Raw genomic sequence first — 20,417 nt, 5'->3', positions numbered from 1 at the left:
CCCCCAGAGCATGATGCTGCCACTACCATGCTTCACTGTTGGGATGGTATTGTTAATCTAAAGAAGTGTCTATATGATGGTGGTAAAGATAACAAATGTTTATGTAATAAATTGGAAGAATGTTCAGTTCTTTGAAGAGGGAGGCAGACGCTTCTGTTGGATTAGAGACAGTTGCTAATCTTACAAAACTTTTTTTTGCAGAAAGTAAAGTTTACGAAGATTGGACGTGTAAGAGAAGAGAGAATATTGCCTTAAATCAAATGAGGGTAGGTCATAGAAGGTCAAAAAAACGAGGCTTATTTTCCAATAAGGAATTGAAATAGGTAAATAGGTAAAATACCATGAAACAGCTCAGTGTTTATTCCCAGCAGAGCGTTCTGACTCTGCTGAAATTAACTGGCAACAAATTACATGAAATGACTGACTGATCATTGATGGAGTTATTGATCGATACATAGGAAACAGCCCCTCAGATGAAGTTCTCAGCTGCTTCCTCATGGCGTCCATCAGCTCTCCAGACAGCAGTGATAACGAGCTGTCACTCGCTGTTTCTCCACACGCATGCATTATACTTTTTAGACAAAGAGATCAAAAAAACAATGACAAAGCATAAAACCCCAAATCTATGAAACTTCACTCTTGCCTTTCTCTGCCTGAATGAAAATGTTTCATCATGTGGATTTCTGTCAGTGAACTACTTCTGTTACAGAGCCTTGGTCTGTTGAAGGTGGCGCTTCTGTTTGCTTAGTGATGGCCTTGAGGTTCAGAGTTGAGTCAAAGTCTGATCAATCACCTACCAGCTTCTTTTGTTTTCCATAATGAAGGCCCCACTGCCACCATAGTGTCTTTATCAGGCCTTGCATCTATTTTTCTCAGAATAAATGTCAACATAAACAATATTTATACAAACCAAATAGCCTGGACTCATTAAAAGTATACCAGTGTATCTTAAAAACTCAATATATTACCCAAACCCTAATTGAAATTCCTAATGTTTTACATGGTTTTCCTGTAGAAGATCCCTTTAAACAAAAAGAGGACCAGCTCCTGTTAATTTCACAAATAGATTAAAAACACTGTAAAAAAAAAAAGTTAGGTCTTATTGCTGTCACATATATTTAAAAAAACAAAAAACAGTTAGGACCTAAAATGTAGTGTTTGTTTCTTTGTGATAAGATGCTTTCAGCCCCCTGAGACCAGGAGGTTCCAGACCACTGGTTTAGCTGATGAAGCTAAATGTAAGGGCTGACTATTAGCCCTGACTTAGACTAATCAATGACCTCTGGGGTGTGTGTTTGTGTGAGTAGGGGTGTGTTTTCATACCCACAGAGGTGGCGTCTTCACTTGGAGTCGGACTCTAACCGAAGGATGCTGGCGGTTTTAACAGGTTTCATTTTGAAGCAGAGTCGATAAATCAGATTAAACTGATTAGTAGATCGAATATGTTTTGCTATTGACGTCTAATGACTTTGAATCTTTGTTCATGCACAAGAGTTGCTCTGTGTCAACCTACAATCAGAGACACATCCTTCTTGTCTATTTTTTTTTTAGTTTCTCAGGCTTTGCTAGGACAAACTGGACCCATAACTCAGCTCCACAGGGACACAGGTGAGTGGCACATATTCTATTTGATGGCATTGAAGGGTCTTTGTAGCTGAGTTTATTTTTAATTATATAATGTGGTAAACAAAAGAGACCTTTTTTTTATCAAAGTAGCTAATAAGGTAATAAATAACCAAGGAATTATTCTTGACACAAAATAAAAAGACAACTTTGCAGTTTCACTTTATTGGGCAAACGGATAAATGAGGTAAACCACAGCCAAATGATTAAATGTATGAAAATAAGAGCTGTCATACTGAATCTATGGATGTAATAAGGAAACAACAATACCAAATTTCAAATTCTACTTTTAACATGGTTTGTTCAACACAACTGAAAGAAGAGGACAGACTTGAGGGATAATTCTAAGTCTTTTTAATCTATGCTGCTGCAGATATACGCTCACTAATCACTTCATTAGGTATACCTTTTCAGCTGATCTTCTGCTTAAAAGTTTGACGTCCTGTGTTCAGGGAGGCTCTCCTGAGCAGTTACTTTAGTTATTGTTGCCTTTCTTCCAGCTTGAACCAGTCTGGTGATTCAGCTTTGACCTCTGCTGTTAACGAGGCCCAGAATACTGCTGCTCTCTGATATTTTCTCTTTTACAACCATTCTCTGTAAATCTTAGCAGTGGTGGGGCATAAAAGTCCCAGTAGACAGTCTGACACTGACAAGTGCCAAGTTTAATGTTTTTTAGCATATTTGTCACACTTACTTGTATTAGATCAACAACAAAAAAAATATATATATATTAGACAAAGATAACTTGAGTAAATACAAAATGCAGTCTTAAAAATTAAAATACATGTGAATGTAATCTCTTCCTTGCAAATAGTGCTGCACATGCACATAGTGCTGCACATGCACATATTAATCCCTGGAAATAGTTAAGAGCATGCAGCTCAGCTGTTATGCATTGCAGCACATTAATGTAGACATCATAAGGAAACATGTGAATGAAATTAACTTTTACTTCTAGTTTTTCAACTTTGATCATTAAGAGTAAAGTTCCAGTCATCTTTCTCTGATAGTTGTGAGGGGGAGGAGGAAATAAGACTTCATCCCTATCATCACTAATCTAGGTCAGTGGGGGAGGATGTGTCCCACAGCTGTTATACACTGCTGGTGTGTACATTGATATCCATATGTGTGTGATCTACATACATGTTTGTCTGCCTGTCTCCCTGTTTCTTGTTTTAGTCTCTCTTGGTTATTAAAGGACCCTCCAAATCTACTGCAGTATTACTTTTGTGTACGTGTCAGATTTCAGTAACAACCTTATAGTTTCCATGAGCAGATGTTTGACTGACTTTGTGTGTTTGTCTACGTATTTGTGAAATGGTTAAATGGTAGAGTATACAGTGTATTGAGGTGACATTTGTCTGGAATTGGTGATATACAAACCAAATAATGATTGATTATGATGAGCTGTATTTACCTCAGACTGAATGTGCAAAGTGTGCATGTGTGTTGGCAAATCTGTGTATTATGCATCATGAATCATGGGTATTTAGATTAATGCAGCTTAATGGAGGCAGACAGCCCCTTTGAGCTCCAGACGTCATGTAAACGTCATGTCTCTGCTGGAGCTCACGTGTCATTTGGGCTTCGTATAGTGCAGCAGGCAGTCAACCAAAGATTACTGTTACAATTCAGGGAAAGCTTGAGAAACCTCCTGAAACTATAACTACCACTTGGTGTTTTTATGAATCCACAAGGTTTCCACAGTGAAAGTACAGTGGTGGGTGAGGAAGAAGGGCTGTGGTGTTTTCTGTGGTCGTGTGGTTCATAGAAATATTAAAAGGAAGGACAGACAATGATGCCTAATGGCATTGACCTTTGACTTAGAAAACCACTTGTTCCTTGAGCCAGAGAGAACATTTGTAGAAAGTCTGAAGTAAATTCCTGAAGGTGTTTTGACATGTGGTGTTCAGAAGCAAGGGATGCACATGAGCCCCATTACCTTGACCTCCAAAATGTAATCAGTCCATCCTTGAGTCAAGATTAATTTTTTGTGAAAATTTAAAATCCCTCAAAGTGTTCTAAAGATATTGCATTAATAAAGAACGGCCTGGAAAGAAAGGGATGAACATGAGGCCCAAAGACTTTAGCCTACGACATCCAAAATATGATCAGTTCATCCTTGAGTCAGGATGAAAATTTCTGCAAAGTTTGAGGAATACCTCTCAAAGCATTGTTGAGATATCTCATTCACAAGAATGGCGCAAATGAGCAGACAGGCAACCTTAAAACATGATGTTCCTCCATCCTCAGCTATCGCTGGTGCAGAGGCTTAAAAATGCAATTTTCTGTTTTCTAGAAGTGTCAAAAAATTGGGCTGTATGATGTAAAAGTTTGCCTGTGTGGACTAATTGTGAATTTCCTTTGAGAAGCTACTATGGCATACCACCCTTAACCAAAGCAATCAACAAAAAGTGGAAAAATGGACAAAGAGTTAATCGAGAGTTAATCAAGAGTTAATCAAGAGTTTAGAAGTTTAAGAAATAGACTGATTAAACTGTCCTTCCTGAATATGACTAATTCTTTTAAACGTCTGGAAAGGTTTACAAAGTGATTTCTTAGGTGTTGAGACTCCAGCAAACCATGATGAGAGCCATTATTCACAAATGGAGAAGACTTGGAGCACTGGTTAACCTTCCCACCAAAATTACTTCAAGAGTAAGTGGAGTACTCATCCAGGAGATCACAAAAGAACTCGGAACCACATCTGAAGACCTGCAGGCCTCACTCGACTCAGTTAAGGTCAGTGTTCATGTTTCAAGAGTAAGAAAGACACTGGGCAAAAATGGCATCAATGGGAGAGTTCTAAGTCTAAAACCACCGCTGACAAAAGAACATGCCAAAAAAAAAAAAACAATCCTTATTGATCCACAAGAGTTTTGGGAAATAGTCTGTGGACTGATGAGACAAAAGTTGAACTTTTGGTGTCCTGTTACATCTGAAACATACACAGCATTTCATGAAAAAAACATCATACCACAGTATTCTAAACTTTACTGTCATTTTTTTTCCATAAAGTTGAATCTGTAAGAGATGCTTTCTGTTTTGAATATCTGCAAGACAAAAAATGTGTATAGGTGTCTTTAAAAATGTGTTTTCTTTGAGGCAGGAAAAGCAGAAAGGTTGAGCTGAGCGTTTGATTTAAGTTGCATGAAATGACTGAGATTGTGCCCTGACTGTACAAATTAACAAAATGAAGGAATTAAAGAATGTCTTCTTCCTTGTCTTTTCAAGGCTTAAACCTGAACTTTAAACCTTAAAGCTCCTTCAAAAACTTACTTAATCATGCCAGCAAAAGGCATTTAAAAATGCTGTGTAATGCTAGAATGGCAGCCATGGATGAAATTCTCTAAGAGGAAAAATAAGACAGGTGTGACACAGAAGTAAAACCTGTGAACAGGCTGATTCTATCTCTGAAGTCAAGAATGGAGACATGAGGTCACTAGCTTTAAAAATTGTTGAATATTCTTAATTTAAAACCTGTGATCACTAAAAATTCAGTGTAAGGAAGAATATGTTGCTTTCATGATCATTTATGTTTTTGACCTCAAGTGCGAATAGAAATAGTTAATTCAATGAAAAAGAAGGAATAAAATCGATTTCAAGCTGGTTTTGAATCTGGTGAACTTGCTTTTTTTTTTTTTTTTTTTTTTTAACAAATGCATTAAGTGATATAAAAAAAAAATTCACATAGACACTTGCAGCCAAAAAGTAAAGGTAGAATAAAAATCAAAAACTAAATCAAAGAAATACAAAAAATAAAAATAAATAAAAATAAAACAAATAAAATGTACAGTAATTAAAATGAAATAAGCAACTAAAGCAACTAATAATATCTTATATAAAATACATTAAAAATAAATATAAATAAATGATAAGTAGATGAAAAAATATAATAAAAACAATAAAAATTTAATAAAATCAAATAAAAAAACTAAACTAGAAAAGCACTCGGAGAGCGCAGACCTCCGCCATTAGCCCTATCTCCCAATAGTACAGAATCCTTTAAAAAATTCCTGGATTCAGACGGTGATCCGGATCCCTCCCAAAATCTAATTACTTCTTCCTTATGCCATTTCTGACATTTCCTGAAAATTTCATCAAAATCTGTCCATAACTTTTTTAGTTTTTGCTAACAAACAAACTAACAAAGTAACTAACAAACCCTGCCGATCACATAACCTCCTTGGTGGAGGTAATCAAAGAATTGAGGGGGAGCACACTGAGTGAGGTGGCCCCCAGGGGCCACATTTAGCTTCTCTCAGATCATTTGCTAATGATTTTTGCAACAGACACTTGCAGCTTGTGTTGACCATGAAGCTTTGAGAGAATGAAGTGCAAATTTCTATGGCAGATTAGTAAATCTTGTATGAAATATAGAAAGTATTACTCAAATTTCCCCCAGATAAAGCCACAACAAAATAAAGGAGGAATTATTAAGCAAGATGAACACAAAATCAGTTTTTAAACTGGACTTGTGCAAAAGTAAAGACTGTAAACCCCAGGCGAGAGCAATCGCACACAGAGTTCACAGATCAGTTATTCCTGATCTAACAGGATTCAGTAATGGAAGGAGAAATGGCAACTGTAAAAATAACCTATAGTATATTCTAACTAGAACAAGCATATCGAGCAAACACTCAGTCTTGACATGTTTTGTGTACATGTGCATGCCTTTGAGGCCACTAGGTGTCTCAGTGTGTTAATATTACACACTTCTGTCAGACAAGTTTGTCTTCTTCAGCACATCATGCCTTCATTCTGATTCAATATCATCAATCTCACAAACTCTGCTTCCTTTCCTAGTTTTATTCCTCTAATCTTCCCACTTTAATTTGATCTGTTTTACTTTTCTTTTTTACTCTTTTCCACTCATTTCTTCTCTTTTTTTACATCCTATATGACTGCTTTATTTTCCTCAGTTTATTTCTCTTTCTAATCAAAGCTTAAAGAAAAAAGCTGAAACTGAGAAAAATAGAGGGATGGATGGATTAAAGCAGGTAAAAGAAAGCCTAACAGGAAGGACGAGGGGAAAGGGAAAGAAGCCAGTGGAACTAGTGCAAAGATCCAGGACTAGAAAGACAGTAGGTCAAAGAGCCTTAATGAAAGATGAGGGTGAGAGAGATGTGGTGTTTGTGGTGATGTGTGTGGCAGAGAGAGAGAGCGAAAGGGATGGAGAGAGAAAAAAAGGAGGGATGGAGGGAGGAGGGGTTTAATCCTGCCAGGATTATGGAGTAAACTGGTGCTGGCGAGAGAGAGAGGAAGTCCCGCTAGCTCTCCATCCATCACTCCATCCTTCTTACTCTCCATGCGGTAGCATAGTCGTGATTTCGCTCTGTATCCGCCAGGATGTGAGGTCAGCAGAGAGGAACATTTCTGGGAAAAGGACATCAGAAAAGCTCTTGGAAATACCTCTTCTTGTCCTACATTGGAATACTGTCCCATCTAAAATCAAGGATTGATCTTTTTTGGAAGTTTACCAGAACAAGCCAAGACTTTTTCTTCCCCTGTCATCTCTGTGGATTTAAGAGAGAAGCATGGAGAAAAGAAAGGGATGATGGGAGTAGTAATAATAAGACTAAGAGGTGTGGGGATATGGCTGGACTCCACTGCTGCTCTGAAGAAGTGACCTTTGATACCGGAGACAAGAGCTTTCTAGACTCTCCCCTGTGCCGGAATAAGCAGCTGAGCTGACGTCACATCAGTCAAACACTTTTGGCTTTATTTAAACTTTTGTTCCACATTTCTCAAGGGGAATGGTTTTAAAGCTCTAACATCATGACAGAGTGAGTAATCTTCACTGTTATTCTGTCTAGAATGATATTAGGAGCAACTTAATCTTGCAGCAACCCACTTTTTGGCATCAGTCTGCATTTGTTTAAAATTAGCATCTTTTGTTTGTGGACAGCATGCGGGCTTTTGTCCATTCCCCATGAAAAAGCAGATTTCTTATCAGCATCTTTGAGAGCTTGATCTAGTCTAAAATCTGTGATCAATGTAGACAACAAGCTTGTTTCATTTTTGTTCTTAATCCTTTATTTTTCTGATCAATATTTGCACTTCTCTTCTTTTCCTCAGGAACTTTTCATATTATTTTATCATTTTTAGCATTGTTTCAAGTTTTTGAATAACGCATCTGTCTGAAAAACAAAAAGGCACTTTGGATTTATAAAAACAATTTATTTTTAAGGCAAGGTATATTACATGGTTTTTTTTTAGGTTATTTAATCCGATAAATTTTGGGCTTTGCCTTTATGAATGTTAATTTCCTTGTGCCACAGAGAGATGTGCACATTTTATTTGGTTTTATATTTATTTAATACTAAAACGGGTCCCATATGCATTGCCTCTTCTTTCAAACATGCTGACCCTTTTCTTCAACCACTATTGCTTTTTAGACAGTCTGGTTGCAGACCACAGATCTCAGACGCCCCCTCTTGCAGACCACTACTGTGAGATGCCACCTTTGTCAGGACAAGTGTCATAATTTGTCTGTTCAACATTTTAGAATATTTTTACTTGCGCCGATGAAATTGGCAGGGGGTTATGTAAAGGGTTCCGTATCTTTGCGTGTTTGTTTGTTTGTTTGTATGTGTACAAGATAATTCGAGAACGGCAAGTCGGATCCTCACCAAACTTTCAGGGAATATTGGGATAGTGACAGGGAAGAATCCAATAGATTTTGGTGATGACCTGCACACCTGTTCGGTTTTTCTCAGACTTCGAAAGTTTGAACATCATAGTTATCAATGGGTGCACGAGTTCCTCGGTGGCGCTGCTTAGGCGTGGGTCTGCCGCCTCAGACGGCCATTCTAATTTTAAATTCAATTGTATTCATAATCAAAATCTGGCTGTTATATTCATGAATTAACCACCTAGGGAACATCACAGATTAAGCAACATTTCATAAATTAAACGGACAAAAAGTCAGAGGTTTAATCCAAGATTAAAGTATGCATTGACCTGTTTTAGAAGTAGTTACATGAACGGTGACTTGCTTTAGCTTCCTTAGCTTCAGTTTAAGCTAATGTAGCTATGCTGGCTACGTATACAATCTTACTCCATAAGCCAATGTAACTACAATAGCTTTAGCTAAAGCTAAAGTGAGCCACTATTTGTGTGGTGTCTAAAGTCTAGCCTTAGCAAACTTAGCATAAACTAACATAGCTAAGCTAGCTATGTTAACTATGTAGCTAAGTAACCTTTGTAGCTTACATAGCTTTGTTAGCCTCCTTAGCTTCAGACTTAGCTACATTAGCTGCATTAGAGTGTTTTCATGGAGGACAAGCCTTTTTCCTTAGCCTTGCAAAGCAGAGGGACTTACAAGACTCCATCCCTATCATCAAGCAAATCCGTCTTGAAAAGCTCCAATCCACAATGTTGTGCAGAACCAAACACTTTTCAGATCAATCATCGTCAATTAAGGAAAACGAGGCAGCAGCTATGGGTGGGGTTTAGTTGTATTTAAAGCCATTTGCAATGGCTGCCTACAGTGCATTGATTAGCTCGGATGTAGCTCTAGCATAGCAGTGAGTTCTAGCGTGCGTTTCCCTTCTCACAGTAGTGATCTGTGAGAGGGGGCATCTGAGATCTGTGGTCTCTATCCAGACCCCTCTTGTTTTTTTGTGGTAGCTCTTTTAAACTCACCACTCATGTAGTATGTACTAGTATTTGATGTTGGCAGCTTTGTTCGGCTCTGCATTTTTAAATGCTTAAAAACTTTTTTTCATCAAAAGGAGGTGGAGACCAAAAATAGAACTAAAAGCAAAGTGAATATTCAGCCTTAAGGCTCATTTATGCTCCCTTTACATACAAAAATACTCTGTGCATTTTAAATGCTACAATCCCTGTCCACATACTCAGACACCTCTGTTAAACTGGGGCGACACTATAAAAATAATCCACTTTAGGTCGCTGTCTCACACTGACCTCCGTAACTCCTCGGTAGCAGCTCCGACCATCCTCCAGCCAGCTGTTCTGTTGTAGTTGTCTGTCTCTGGACCCAGGTAAGCTAGCATCATGCTATATACGTATATGTTTGTCGTTTTTTAAGCACTCACACAATATAATAAAGTTCGAGTAAAGTTTCCTGCATGGCGCAACAGGTTTGCTAAGCAAGACAGTGTGGTGTTTCTGGTATCTGAGCATGTCAACAAAGGTCAGAGTCTTCCGGTCCTTCTGGTCATACTAGACTCTTGTGAGGCCTGGACATTGACTGATGGCCAGAGATGCTGACTGGACTCCTTCGTGACATCTTCTCTTTGGCCCATCTTTGAGTATAGCTGGCAAAACCGTGTGTCTAATGCTGATGTACTCAGGAGGGCAGGATGGGAAGGGTCAGCTGCCTGATACAGGAATGGCAGCAGCGCTTTGACGGGCAACTGGCATGCTTTCCAGGCCCTGGAGGATGGCAATCAGGAGGCTAGAGCAGAATAGGACCAAGATTGACGTGGGAAAGTGACGAACTGGCATAGCCTCATAGCATAATTGCCTAAATCATATTTTTTCTCGATCAAAATGGTGCAAAACTGCGGTTCTGACAAGATGCTGTTACAGTTTGTTTACATCTGGTTAAAGACCATTGTGACAGCATGGAAGTACTCAATAAGAACAACTACAGTGGCTAGCAGCTGCGATACGGTGTTTCTGGACTGGGATTGTAGGCCTGAAATAATTAAAAAATATGAACCAACTCATATTCTTGCGCCATTTATGAGTCGATCTGGCTTTAACCGTGTAGCCAGGTACACACGCAAATTGTTCAAATGTTATGCTTACAGATGTCTGCTCCCAAACAGCCAAAAAAAAAAAACTTAAAAATCTATCTCATGTAAAGGCAAGCAAGGCTGCCCATAATGGGGGAAAAGCGAAGAGGTTTGCAGGGCCCAGCCAAATGGGGTCACTCAGAAGTTCAGCAAAAACATGGTCCATGTCAAGTTAAGCTATGACTTCAAATTTTGTTTTTAGCCTGTAATGAGTTCCTATCAAAGTACATGACACATTTCATTTAATGTTGCATCCATTAAGTATAGCTTGTTTCAAAAGCTGAACTCATTTTCTATCAACCTGAAAAAGGCTTTTTGGTAATGTCAACAATGTACAGGCTAATTGAACCTAGCCATTTGGCTGGAAGTTTTAGTCTACATAGCAAAGCCATGACTTTTGCTAAAGTCAGGATGCCAGAAGAGAAAGAAGTAAACTGAGACAACTTTTTGGGGAACACTTGTTCCTAGCAATTAATTGTTAACATACCTTTAGGCTCCAAAAGGAGCTAAATGTTAGCCAGGAGGCTAGCACCAAAGCTACTGAGCCAACACATGCATTGATATTAATGAGTGACATCTGTGGAGGGCCCATTCATGAGCTTTTCATAAGACCAGCTATTGCTTTGAGCAGACCTGCAGGCAAGACACTGTAATGTAGAGTTTTAGATAGTTGAGTGGTTCTTTTATCTACTGAAAACACAATGTAGACGTCTTTGTATTATATTGTCTGAATGCAAAATTGTACTGTTAATTTGTAGTGGGTTTGGCAGCTTAAACTTCTCTGCAACCTGGCAGAAGTGTAGTAGTGGAAGTGTGGCCCTGCTGAGTATCATGCCTATGTTTACAGGCCGACTATCACTCCTGTAATTTCTTTGCAACATGTTTCCCAAACAGTTCTTGACTTGGTGTGTCAAATAGTATTCATGAAAGCACAGTAGCACCTTATCTGGTTGTTTTAGACATAAACCTTCATAGATTAGATCAGAGCTGCTATCAGGGGTTATCTCACACTGGCATGGTAGTCACCAGCTACGTCACTGCACCTTTTACACTTCTCTCTGTGTTGGCAGTGTAACCTGAGCACTTGTTATCTCACTATGTCCTGTCCTAATTTCATCTTTTTTTCTCTTCTGAGCCAGCATGCAACAATTGCTGGGCTGATGCAGATTGTGGCAGCTGCAGGGATGAACTGCTGGAGCCAGGGAAATGCCGGGAATGCCAGTAAATCAGACAGAAGTGGGCTGCACAGGGGGAAGCTGATGATGCTGTTGTGGATTATCCTTTTCAGCTCGCTGTGCCTGATGGTCGACGGCCAGTTGAAGATCTCACCAGAAACGTGAGTGCAGTTTCATCACACAACCCTGGTACTGAGGTTTTATCCCAGAGAAAACATTCATAAAGGAGGACAATTTCACAATCAACAAGTTCTGTAGTGAAGAACTCAGTCTGAGTGAAGGTTATAAACAGGAAAAATGAAAATGGACATGAGTAACCACACTTTTCTGGTCTGTCCAGCAAAAAATATACTTGATAGCTACTTGCTTGCATTTAATGAGATACATTTAGCTGTAAAGTTAGGTACCAGCCAACTAAGTTCTTTATTAAGACATTACATGGGCAACTGTACCAGGTGATTTCCCAGTGGACACCCTGGCATGTCTGCATTATCCTCTGAACCACGTGTCGGATGGATGAGTCAATAGTGTTCTTTCTATTTTGGCGGATTACACAGATACATACAGGCCATATGGGTACCCGTGGTGTAAAGACAGAAGCCAAACCGTCCAACAGTTTCCCCACAGACACAGCCAAATAAACTGAAGCTGATGTAATGCTTTGGCTTATTTTACCACACAAAAATAATTAATAAACCCACAGATATCAATTCATTTTTCACGTGTGAAAATTATTCTAGTCTAGCTTAAAATTAAGCCTCCAGTTTTTCCCCCTACAATCAGATGTACAGTGCCTATAAAAAGTTTCACCCCTTGGATCTTTTCTCCAGTCTATCATTTTGTATATTGGCAAAAAAAAAAAAAAAAATATATATATATATATATATATATATATAAGAAACAATTTAATGTCAAAGTGAAAATAGATTTCTATAAATTGATGACAAATACAATTATGTAATGTAAAATTTGTGATTCAATTAGTGATTAAAGTCAGTATTTAATAGCTGCACCTTCAGCTGCAATCACAGCCCTGAGTCTGTGAGGATACATCTCAATCAGGCTTTCAATTTAAACCTGCAATTTCTCTCCATTCTTCTCTGCAAAACTGCTTAAGCTCTGTCAGGTTGGGCGTGAACAACCCTTTAAAGTCCAGCCACAAATTCTCTCTTGGATTGAAGTCTGAGTTTTGACTTGGCCACTCAAGAACATTCACCCTGTTGTCTTTAAACAATTTCTATGTAGCTTTCACTGTATGCTCCAGGTCATTGTCTTGCTGGAGAATAAATCTCCTCCCAAGCTGTACTTCTCTTGCTGACTCAATAAGATTATCCTCCTATATTTCGCCAAATTCATTTTACCTTCTACCTTTGCAAGCCTTCCAGGGCTGGTTGCTGAGAAGCCTCCCCACAGCATGATGCTGCCACCACCGTGCCTCACAGTGGGATTGCGTGTTTGTAGTGATGTGCAGAGTTTAGTGTCTGCCAAAAAAATTCCTTCTGCTTGAACATGGAGTCTCCCAGATGCGTTTTGTTGAACTCTAGTCAACATTTAATACCTTCAACAGTGGCTTTCTCTTTGCCCCTCTCTCATAAAGCTTTGGCTGGTGAAGAACCCAAGCAACAGTTGTTGTATGCAGAGTCTCTCCCTCAGCTGCTGAAGCTTGTAACTCCTTCAGAGTAGACTTAGGCGTTTTGGTGGCCTCTCTAACTAGTTGTCTTCTTGCACGCTCGCTCAGTTTGTGACGATGGCCTGATCTATGCAGATTTACACATGTAAAATCCACCATTTCTTGGTGGATTTAACTGAACACTGGGGTGTATTCAGAGCCTTGGACATTTTTGTATTGATTCCCTGACTTTTGTTTTCAATAACCTTTTCTCTGAGTTGTTTAAGTGTTCCTTTGTCTTCATGGTGTAATGGTGGCAAGGAATACTGATTAACCAGTGACTGGACTTTCCACAGCTGTCTTTATACTACAATCACTTGAGGCACATTCACTGCATCCAGGGGATAACTTTCTCTAATTGTGAGGCTACCAGCACCATATGTTTGGACCTCTGTGGAATTAGGTCACTTTTAAGGGGTGAATATTTATGCAGTCTCCTATTTTACCTTACATGTTTTTATTTGGCTGACATAACTTTGTAGAAGTCTGTTTTCACTTTGACATATACAAGTTTTTATCAGGTGAAAAAAGCCAAATTATATTGACCATATTTGATTTATAAAATCAGTTAAAGGGTTAAACACCCAAGGGGGTAAATACTTTTTATAGGCGCTTTATATCAAAGTCATTCCTGCTGAATTTAGATTTTAAAAAGGAGCTACAGCATCTTCAGTCTGCAACAACCATTGTGTTTTCCAACTTTTCCCTTCCAAGAAACCTTTTTGGAAAAAAGTGAAAACAATGCAGCATCCACATGGAAATCTTCCTTTTCTTTTGACCCCATGCCCATGCTGATTGGTGGATACAAACCCCCTCTTAAGAGGGGATGTATAAGCATTACCTATAAAGTAAAAGCAGTGCTCAGATTACCTTTCAGTGGGAGAAAACTGGAAAGACTAGTGTTGGAAAAACAATACTTGACAGAAATTAATTACATTTCCCAAACAGAAATACTGGCTTTACACAAGAGACCTGAAACAACTCACGATGCCTAATGTGCTTTATTTCCACACCGCCACCATGGTCTTTGTTTGATACATTTCACCCAGCTGGACATTTCTTTTGGGATTTAAAAACCGCGTTTGTTCGCTCTCCAGGAGCTCGACGAAGATCTTTTCTCTGAACAGTTTTCGAACCACATGCTGACTAAAAACACCAACAGATCGATACAGTGCTGTCAGTCCAAAATAGTCTATTAACAATGTGTTTTTGTGTGGGTTTGTGGAAGAGAAACTCAGAAAAGCACAGCATTTTGTTGGTGTTTTTGCTCTATGTGTTGTTTGTGCTTTTAAGTGTGTCATCCGCGCTATAATAGCATAGTCAATACAACTTTCTTCAAGGATTTATCAAGCGAAACCACAAAAGCAAAGGTTACTCATGCAGTGTCAGGGTTTATTTTGTGGTTGTGGCAGATTTTGTGTAGTCACTTGGCATGCTGGTGTGACTCAGGGAGATTAAAGCTCTGGAGAAAGAAGGGGTCAGCCGGTCAACACATGTCACTGAGCCCAAAGAGCCTCACTCCGCCTGGGAAAGATTTGGCAGCCAGGTCCCTCTGGCTCTGCAAGTTAGCGGGCCATGTCCGGACATATCAGGCCAGGAGGTTCAACCTTTAGTGTCTGAGGAACACTGCTCTGTTGTCAATGGGAAATCTGGCAATGGGACAGCAACAGCAGTGACATGTACTGAGCAACACCTTAAGATAGAGGCTGCTTTTTCAGTCAGAACAAAGACATTTGCTTCAAAGTCTATGATTTTGGATATATTTTTTATTCTCTGCTGAGAAACTGGCAAATTGACAGTTTTCTTAGCAACAGGAAACATATTTCCTCAGTATCATAAAAAAAAGGAAAAGCCTCCTTTTTTTCAAAAGTGAAGCCAATGGGGAAGGCCTGTCTTAAGGCTGACCCCAGCCGCCCTCCTGTTGAATCTAATTTTAACCACCAGTGTTCAGGATCTACTGAAATATGTAAATTGTATCAAAGATATTTATTGACTCTGTCCCCTTTGAAGTAAATCTGACAATAAAGCAGGGCTTGCCTTAGAGCATAGCTTCCTGTTATCGATGAGAAACTAATGTGGAAACAAATTACCACAGGAGAGTCATGCATTATGCATCCAGCTGTCCAAATGTGGCAACCAGGCAAACTACATGGTGCGTGCAAATAATCCGATCTAACTTTAAAAAAACAGTTTACGGTATGATACGGAACATTCCAATATGATTCAATATGACATAGAATGATGCAATATGATGTAATACGATATGATGATAAGATGAGATGTGATGCGATATGATGTGCTACGGAATGTTGATACAGTACACTGCGATATGATATGATATGATACAGTATGATACGTTACGATATGTTTCAATATGACACAGTACGATACAGTACGATGCAATACAGTATGGTACAATACAGTACGGTACAGTACGGTATGGTACAGTATGTACGATACGATAGGATACGAAACAATAAGTTGTTTGAGGCAACAGCAGAAAACTGGTAGGAATTTGCAAAAGGGAGGAGTGTGGCTGCTCTCCAGCAGTGTGGGTGCGCCCTTTCCACACCGATTCAAAATGAAAATGTCTGGACTTAAACTGCAACTGCATTGTCAAATCTGAGGTGACATCAATGAACTGCTTTTCTTCCTCATTACTGAAGTCATCTGCTGGTATTACTTTGCTCTGCCTTGCTGTGCCCCCCTTGTCATGACACTGCGGCCCCCTCGGGGGACCCACAGCCCACTTTGAGAACCACTGCAATACGGTATGACGTGTCATGATACGACATATTATACAGCAACATAATACAATGCATCACAATTTGAAATGCAAGTTAAAGTGCAAGATATAACCTTTACACACTTTGGCTGGGCTTGTTTTTGTTGCACTGAATTTGGAAGAAACACCATGATATGAAGAAGAGCAGATAAAACATTGCAGGCTTAGAAGCTGCTGCCTTTGACCTCCCACCGTAGCACAGAGAGTTAGTCACTGGGATGGATTTGGTCTACATTTGACTGAGGCTTGCGCTGCGTGAGGCTCTGTCTTAAGCTGACCTTTGCTGGCCATGTTCAGTGCTGGATAAGCCGAAGGTCACAGCATACAGACTTAGATGCACTACAAGGAATGTGTGATAAACACTTTTAAGGTATTTTACTATTTAAATGAAGAATTTACTCATTTTTCTCATACATCTGTCGGAACAGACTGAGACAGTCTTCATGCTTGCTGTGACATCCCTGCCTGTGAAGTAGCAGAGAGCTTTCTGGCTCCCCATTGGTTGAGCCATCTGTCATATCCTGTCTTTTCCCTAACCTCTCTGGCCGTACCTCTGCTGCATTCACATGGAGGATTTGTAGAGTTACTGCATGTTATCGAGCGCAGAGTAACCCCTCCAGCTGGCAGATTGTCAGCTTCTACTGTCACCTGAACACTAATCCGATTTAATCTTTTTATTGGTGAATGCCGGGTCACCTCTTAACATGATTGGCTGGGTTCTTTCATGGTCACCTTCAATACGGATTGACTTTTTACCTTTGCCAAAGGGGTTATATTTACAGTGGCAGTCTGCAGGATTACAGAAAAACTGTTTGCCAGAAACCAGGTGGGAGAGTGTAGCAGTACATTTGGGAGCAGATCTAGATCTGAGGCTCAAACGAGGAACAGTAGCAGACTCTCTCCCTTGGTGGGTGTCTCCTCCCTTCTAGTACCTATTTTTTTGGCAGGATACAAGTAAAATAGTTAAGATAAAGCTCGATTTAGAAATAGACTCCCTAAATAAGAAGTTTCTCAGAGCACTGAGAGTATTGTGAAGTATGATTGTCTGCCCTGATATTTATAGCTAAGACATTAGTTTAAAAAACATCATTAGTTTTTTATTTCAGGCTCTAGTTCTGGAAATGCTCTAAAAAATGCTCAGTGAGTAGAGAATGGTTTGAGGCTCCTGATGTCCAGCAACAGGAATACTGACAGTTTGAACTTTACACATCTCTCTCTCAGCCTCTCTGATACAGGCCTTTGGCATATTTTTCCATTGTTTTTTTCCATGCTTTGATCCATTGATCATCAATATGCTTTTTTAACCGTACTTCTACAACACTTCTGCAATAATTTGATATATCATTAACCTACTGTAGCCCACGATGTGCAGCTGCTAAGTATTAAATGAATATTATGTCAAAGAACTATCTTTGCAGACAAAAAAATACAGATTTGAGCACTGTCCTGTCGTCACATTTTCGTAGCTCTCCCCTCCATTCAGCTTTCATCTCCCCTTCCTGCTGCTGCAGAGAGCAGCTCCACACACGCACCGCATGAAACAGGTCGAGGGTTGCCAAGTAGACAGGAATAAGGAGTAAAAATTACATGTACATAGGGATTTTTATGTGTTTATTGTGATTCATAGGTGAGCAGGCATTGAAGTATGTTATTATAAGTGATTTTTATATACTTATTTATTTTACAGGGGCAGTGTAAGTTAAATGTGATGCAGTACAATACAATATTATGTGATATTATACAAAATGACCTGATACAATACAACAGTGTACTGGGAAATATTATCCAAAATAAAACCTGATGATAAGTTGAGGAATAATTTGATACTATACAATACACTACAGAACAATTTAATTTGATATTATTTGACACATATGAAATAATATTATATAATACAAAAGGATACGATACAGCACGATCATTTACAATACAAAATAGTAAAGCACAGTATGATTATGATAAGATACTATACAATATATGCGATATGATACTTTATGATTCCATATATTATGGTATGATACAATACAATATGACACACTAGGTACTGTATGGTATGGTACAGTAGAGGAAAATATGATACATTACAATATGATACTTTACAATAAGATATGATACAATATGGTGTAGTAAGGTCCAATACCATACCATACACTAAGTATGGTACGGTGTGATACGGCACAGTATGATAAGGGATGGTAGGGTACGATAGGACACATTATGATACTGTAGAATATGGTACGATATGACATGAAATGGCATGAAAATTTCCAATATAATACAATATCATAGGGTATGGTATGGTATAGTGTGGTACAGTATGATATGAAAATGGATCATACACAGTATAAATACATGATGCCTTGAAATACAGGAAAATTTTGAGAAAAATTGATTTTTTTTAACCTATCTACAGGAAACTTTTTATGTAGCCTATTAAATGGTTAGCTAACTGTACTGTGTGTTTACTTTTGTGTCTTTGGAAAAAATGACTGCGTGTGTCACTGAGATACATGAATTTTACCTTGCAATTACCTTACAACATAAGCACGCCAAAATTATGTACTTTTTGCCTGTGATTTACCAGTTGTGAAAATTAAGGCCAATAAAGACACTTAAAACAAGGATTAAGCTGACGCTGATACTGATACCTACTGATACCTGGCATGACACAAATATTAGCTATCAATATCTGTTCATGCCACATTATTTGCAAGCTGATGTTTGTCAACAGGGCCAATATGATTAATGCTGATGTCAAAGCAATGCATTAGTACTACTTGTAACAGATTTATAACCACTAACAGATGCTCTACCAAACACTTACAAACTTGTCTTAGAGAGTGCTTTATTGCTTTGCAAGTGTTTACTTCTTTTAATAAGATCTTGCGTCATGTTTTCTCTGTGTCCAGGGTGCAGCAGTGGGCTGCTTCATTCGGCAAAGAGTTGTCTGCTCTGTCCTCAAGATACTCTGGAGCTAAGCTGCTACAGAAGGTAAGAGTTCACACACAGGGACAAAGCATATGCCCAAATTCACACATGCACATATGCAGAAGGTTCACTAGAATTACATGAGTATACACATGACAAAAACGGAGTTACACATAGGCGATGAACATACTTTTTTGAAAGGATTTATCTTTGAGGTTTATTGGATGAGTTAAATAGGTCATGCTTTGTTCTACTTCACAAATCACAGTCTCAGTTTATGACCACATGCCTAAACTAACAAAATACATTTCAGTTTCTCAACGATGGTCAGTAAAGAGTGCTGATTTACAATTTTCATGCTTGTAACAAGAAACATTTAAAGTGAGTGAAACCTAAACTATGAAATGCAATGCAAAGACATAAATACACGTCACAGTAATTGACAGTTTGATATAGAATACGTGATGCCCTCATGTCAGACAGAGACGGATGAGTCTTCTCCTCCCCCTCCCCTTTGCTCCAACACAATTGACCGGCATACAGTTGCCGAACAACATCTGCACATGGCCCAGAGACCAATGTGATGACACACTTAATTCAAACGCACGTATTACATACACTAACATCATTATGAATGCACATCATGGGAAAACAAAACTTCTATTTATCTACTTTTGAAATACCTGCAGAGTTTGATTTGAATGTATTAAATATATAATGAGACTCAAGAGAAGATGTATATGTGTTACTGAATGTGTCTTTTTCATAATTAGGATGTGCAGTCTTCTCTGCGTGCAAACCTACCGTACCTTGAAGGCTTTTTCACCATCTGCCACACACGCACCCCCCACCCACACACACACACACACACACACACACAAACAGTGTTGGCAGACACAAGCACCATTGACCACCCCGACTATTTACTCTATTTTTTTTTTTTTTTTTTTGTTTCAGCCCAAAATTTCTAATTTGCAGAACAAAGTAAGCACAACTGGAGTTGCAAAAATAGTGAGCTGACACACATTCTTCCCAAATAAAAAATGGAGCACATTTGGTTGTTGTTGATGCCTGCATGCAGACTGGATTAACCTCAAATAGCCTCAATGTTTAGCTGAAAGAAACAATTTTGTAGCTTAAGCTCCATGCTGCATGTAAAAATCGGACTTTCTTTGTCACTGAAACAGAGGCAGTGACAGTGGCTGTGGTTGTCATTGCATCACTAATGGTACTACTGCTGGCTGCAGGTGTTTTGTGTTGTGCTTCTGTTGTCACAGTTTTGGTGTTAGGAGTTTTCATGCCTCAGCTCAGGCTGGAGGCAGTGAGTATTGCCTTCGTTGCCTTCCTCTCTGTCCGGACCATCCTTGTGAGTGGAATATCTCTAGATCACTTTGAGGGATTTGCTTCAAATTCTGCAGAAATGTCTAATCTGATTCAAGGATAAACTGGTTAGATTTTGAAAGTCAAAGGTC

The 20,417-nt window shown here is 38.9% G+C and overlaps 1 protein-coding gene across 3 annotated transcripts in view; it reads left to right on the top strand.

The window, feature by feature from the left end:
• The first annotated feature begins 6,939 nt into the window (after positions 1-6,939).
• cacna2d4a (calcium channel, voltage-dependent, alpha 2/delta subunit 4a) overlaps positions 6,940-20,417 on the top strand; it is a 149,631-nt gene continuing 136,153 nt past the window's right edge. For all 3 annotated transcript variants that reach the window (XM_041780811.1, XM_041780810.1, XM_041780809.1), the window contains exons 1-3: positions 6,940-7,409; positions 11,528-11,724; positions 18,927-19,008. In XM_041780811.1, the coding sequence (XP_041636745.1) occupies positions 11,549-11,724; positions 18,927-19,008 (258 nt within the window). In that variant the 5' untranslated portion in view covers positions 6,940-7,409; positions 11,528-11,548. The remainder of the gene's footprint in view (positions 7,410-11,527; positions 11,725-18,926; positions 19,009-20,417) is intronic.

The sequence above is a fragment of the Cheilinus undulatus genome, linkage group 23, assembly GCF_018320785.1.
Source record: "Cheilinus undulatus linkage group 23, ASM1832078v1, whole genome shotgun sequence".
In the NCBI taxonomy this organism is placed as follows: Eukaryota; Metazoa; Chordata; class Actinopteri; order Labriformes; family Labridae; genus Cheilinus; species Cheilinus undulatus.
The sequence above is the reverse complement of the archived record's forward strand: the minus strand, read 5'-3'. Positions and strand labels throughout refer to the sequence as shown.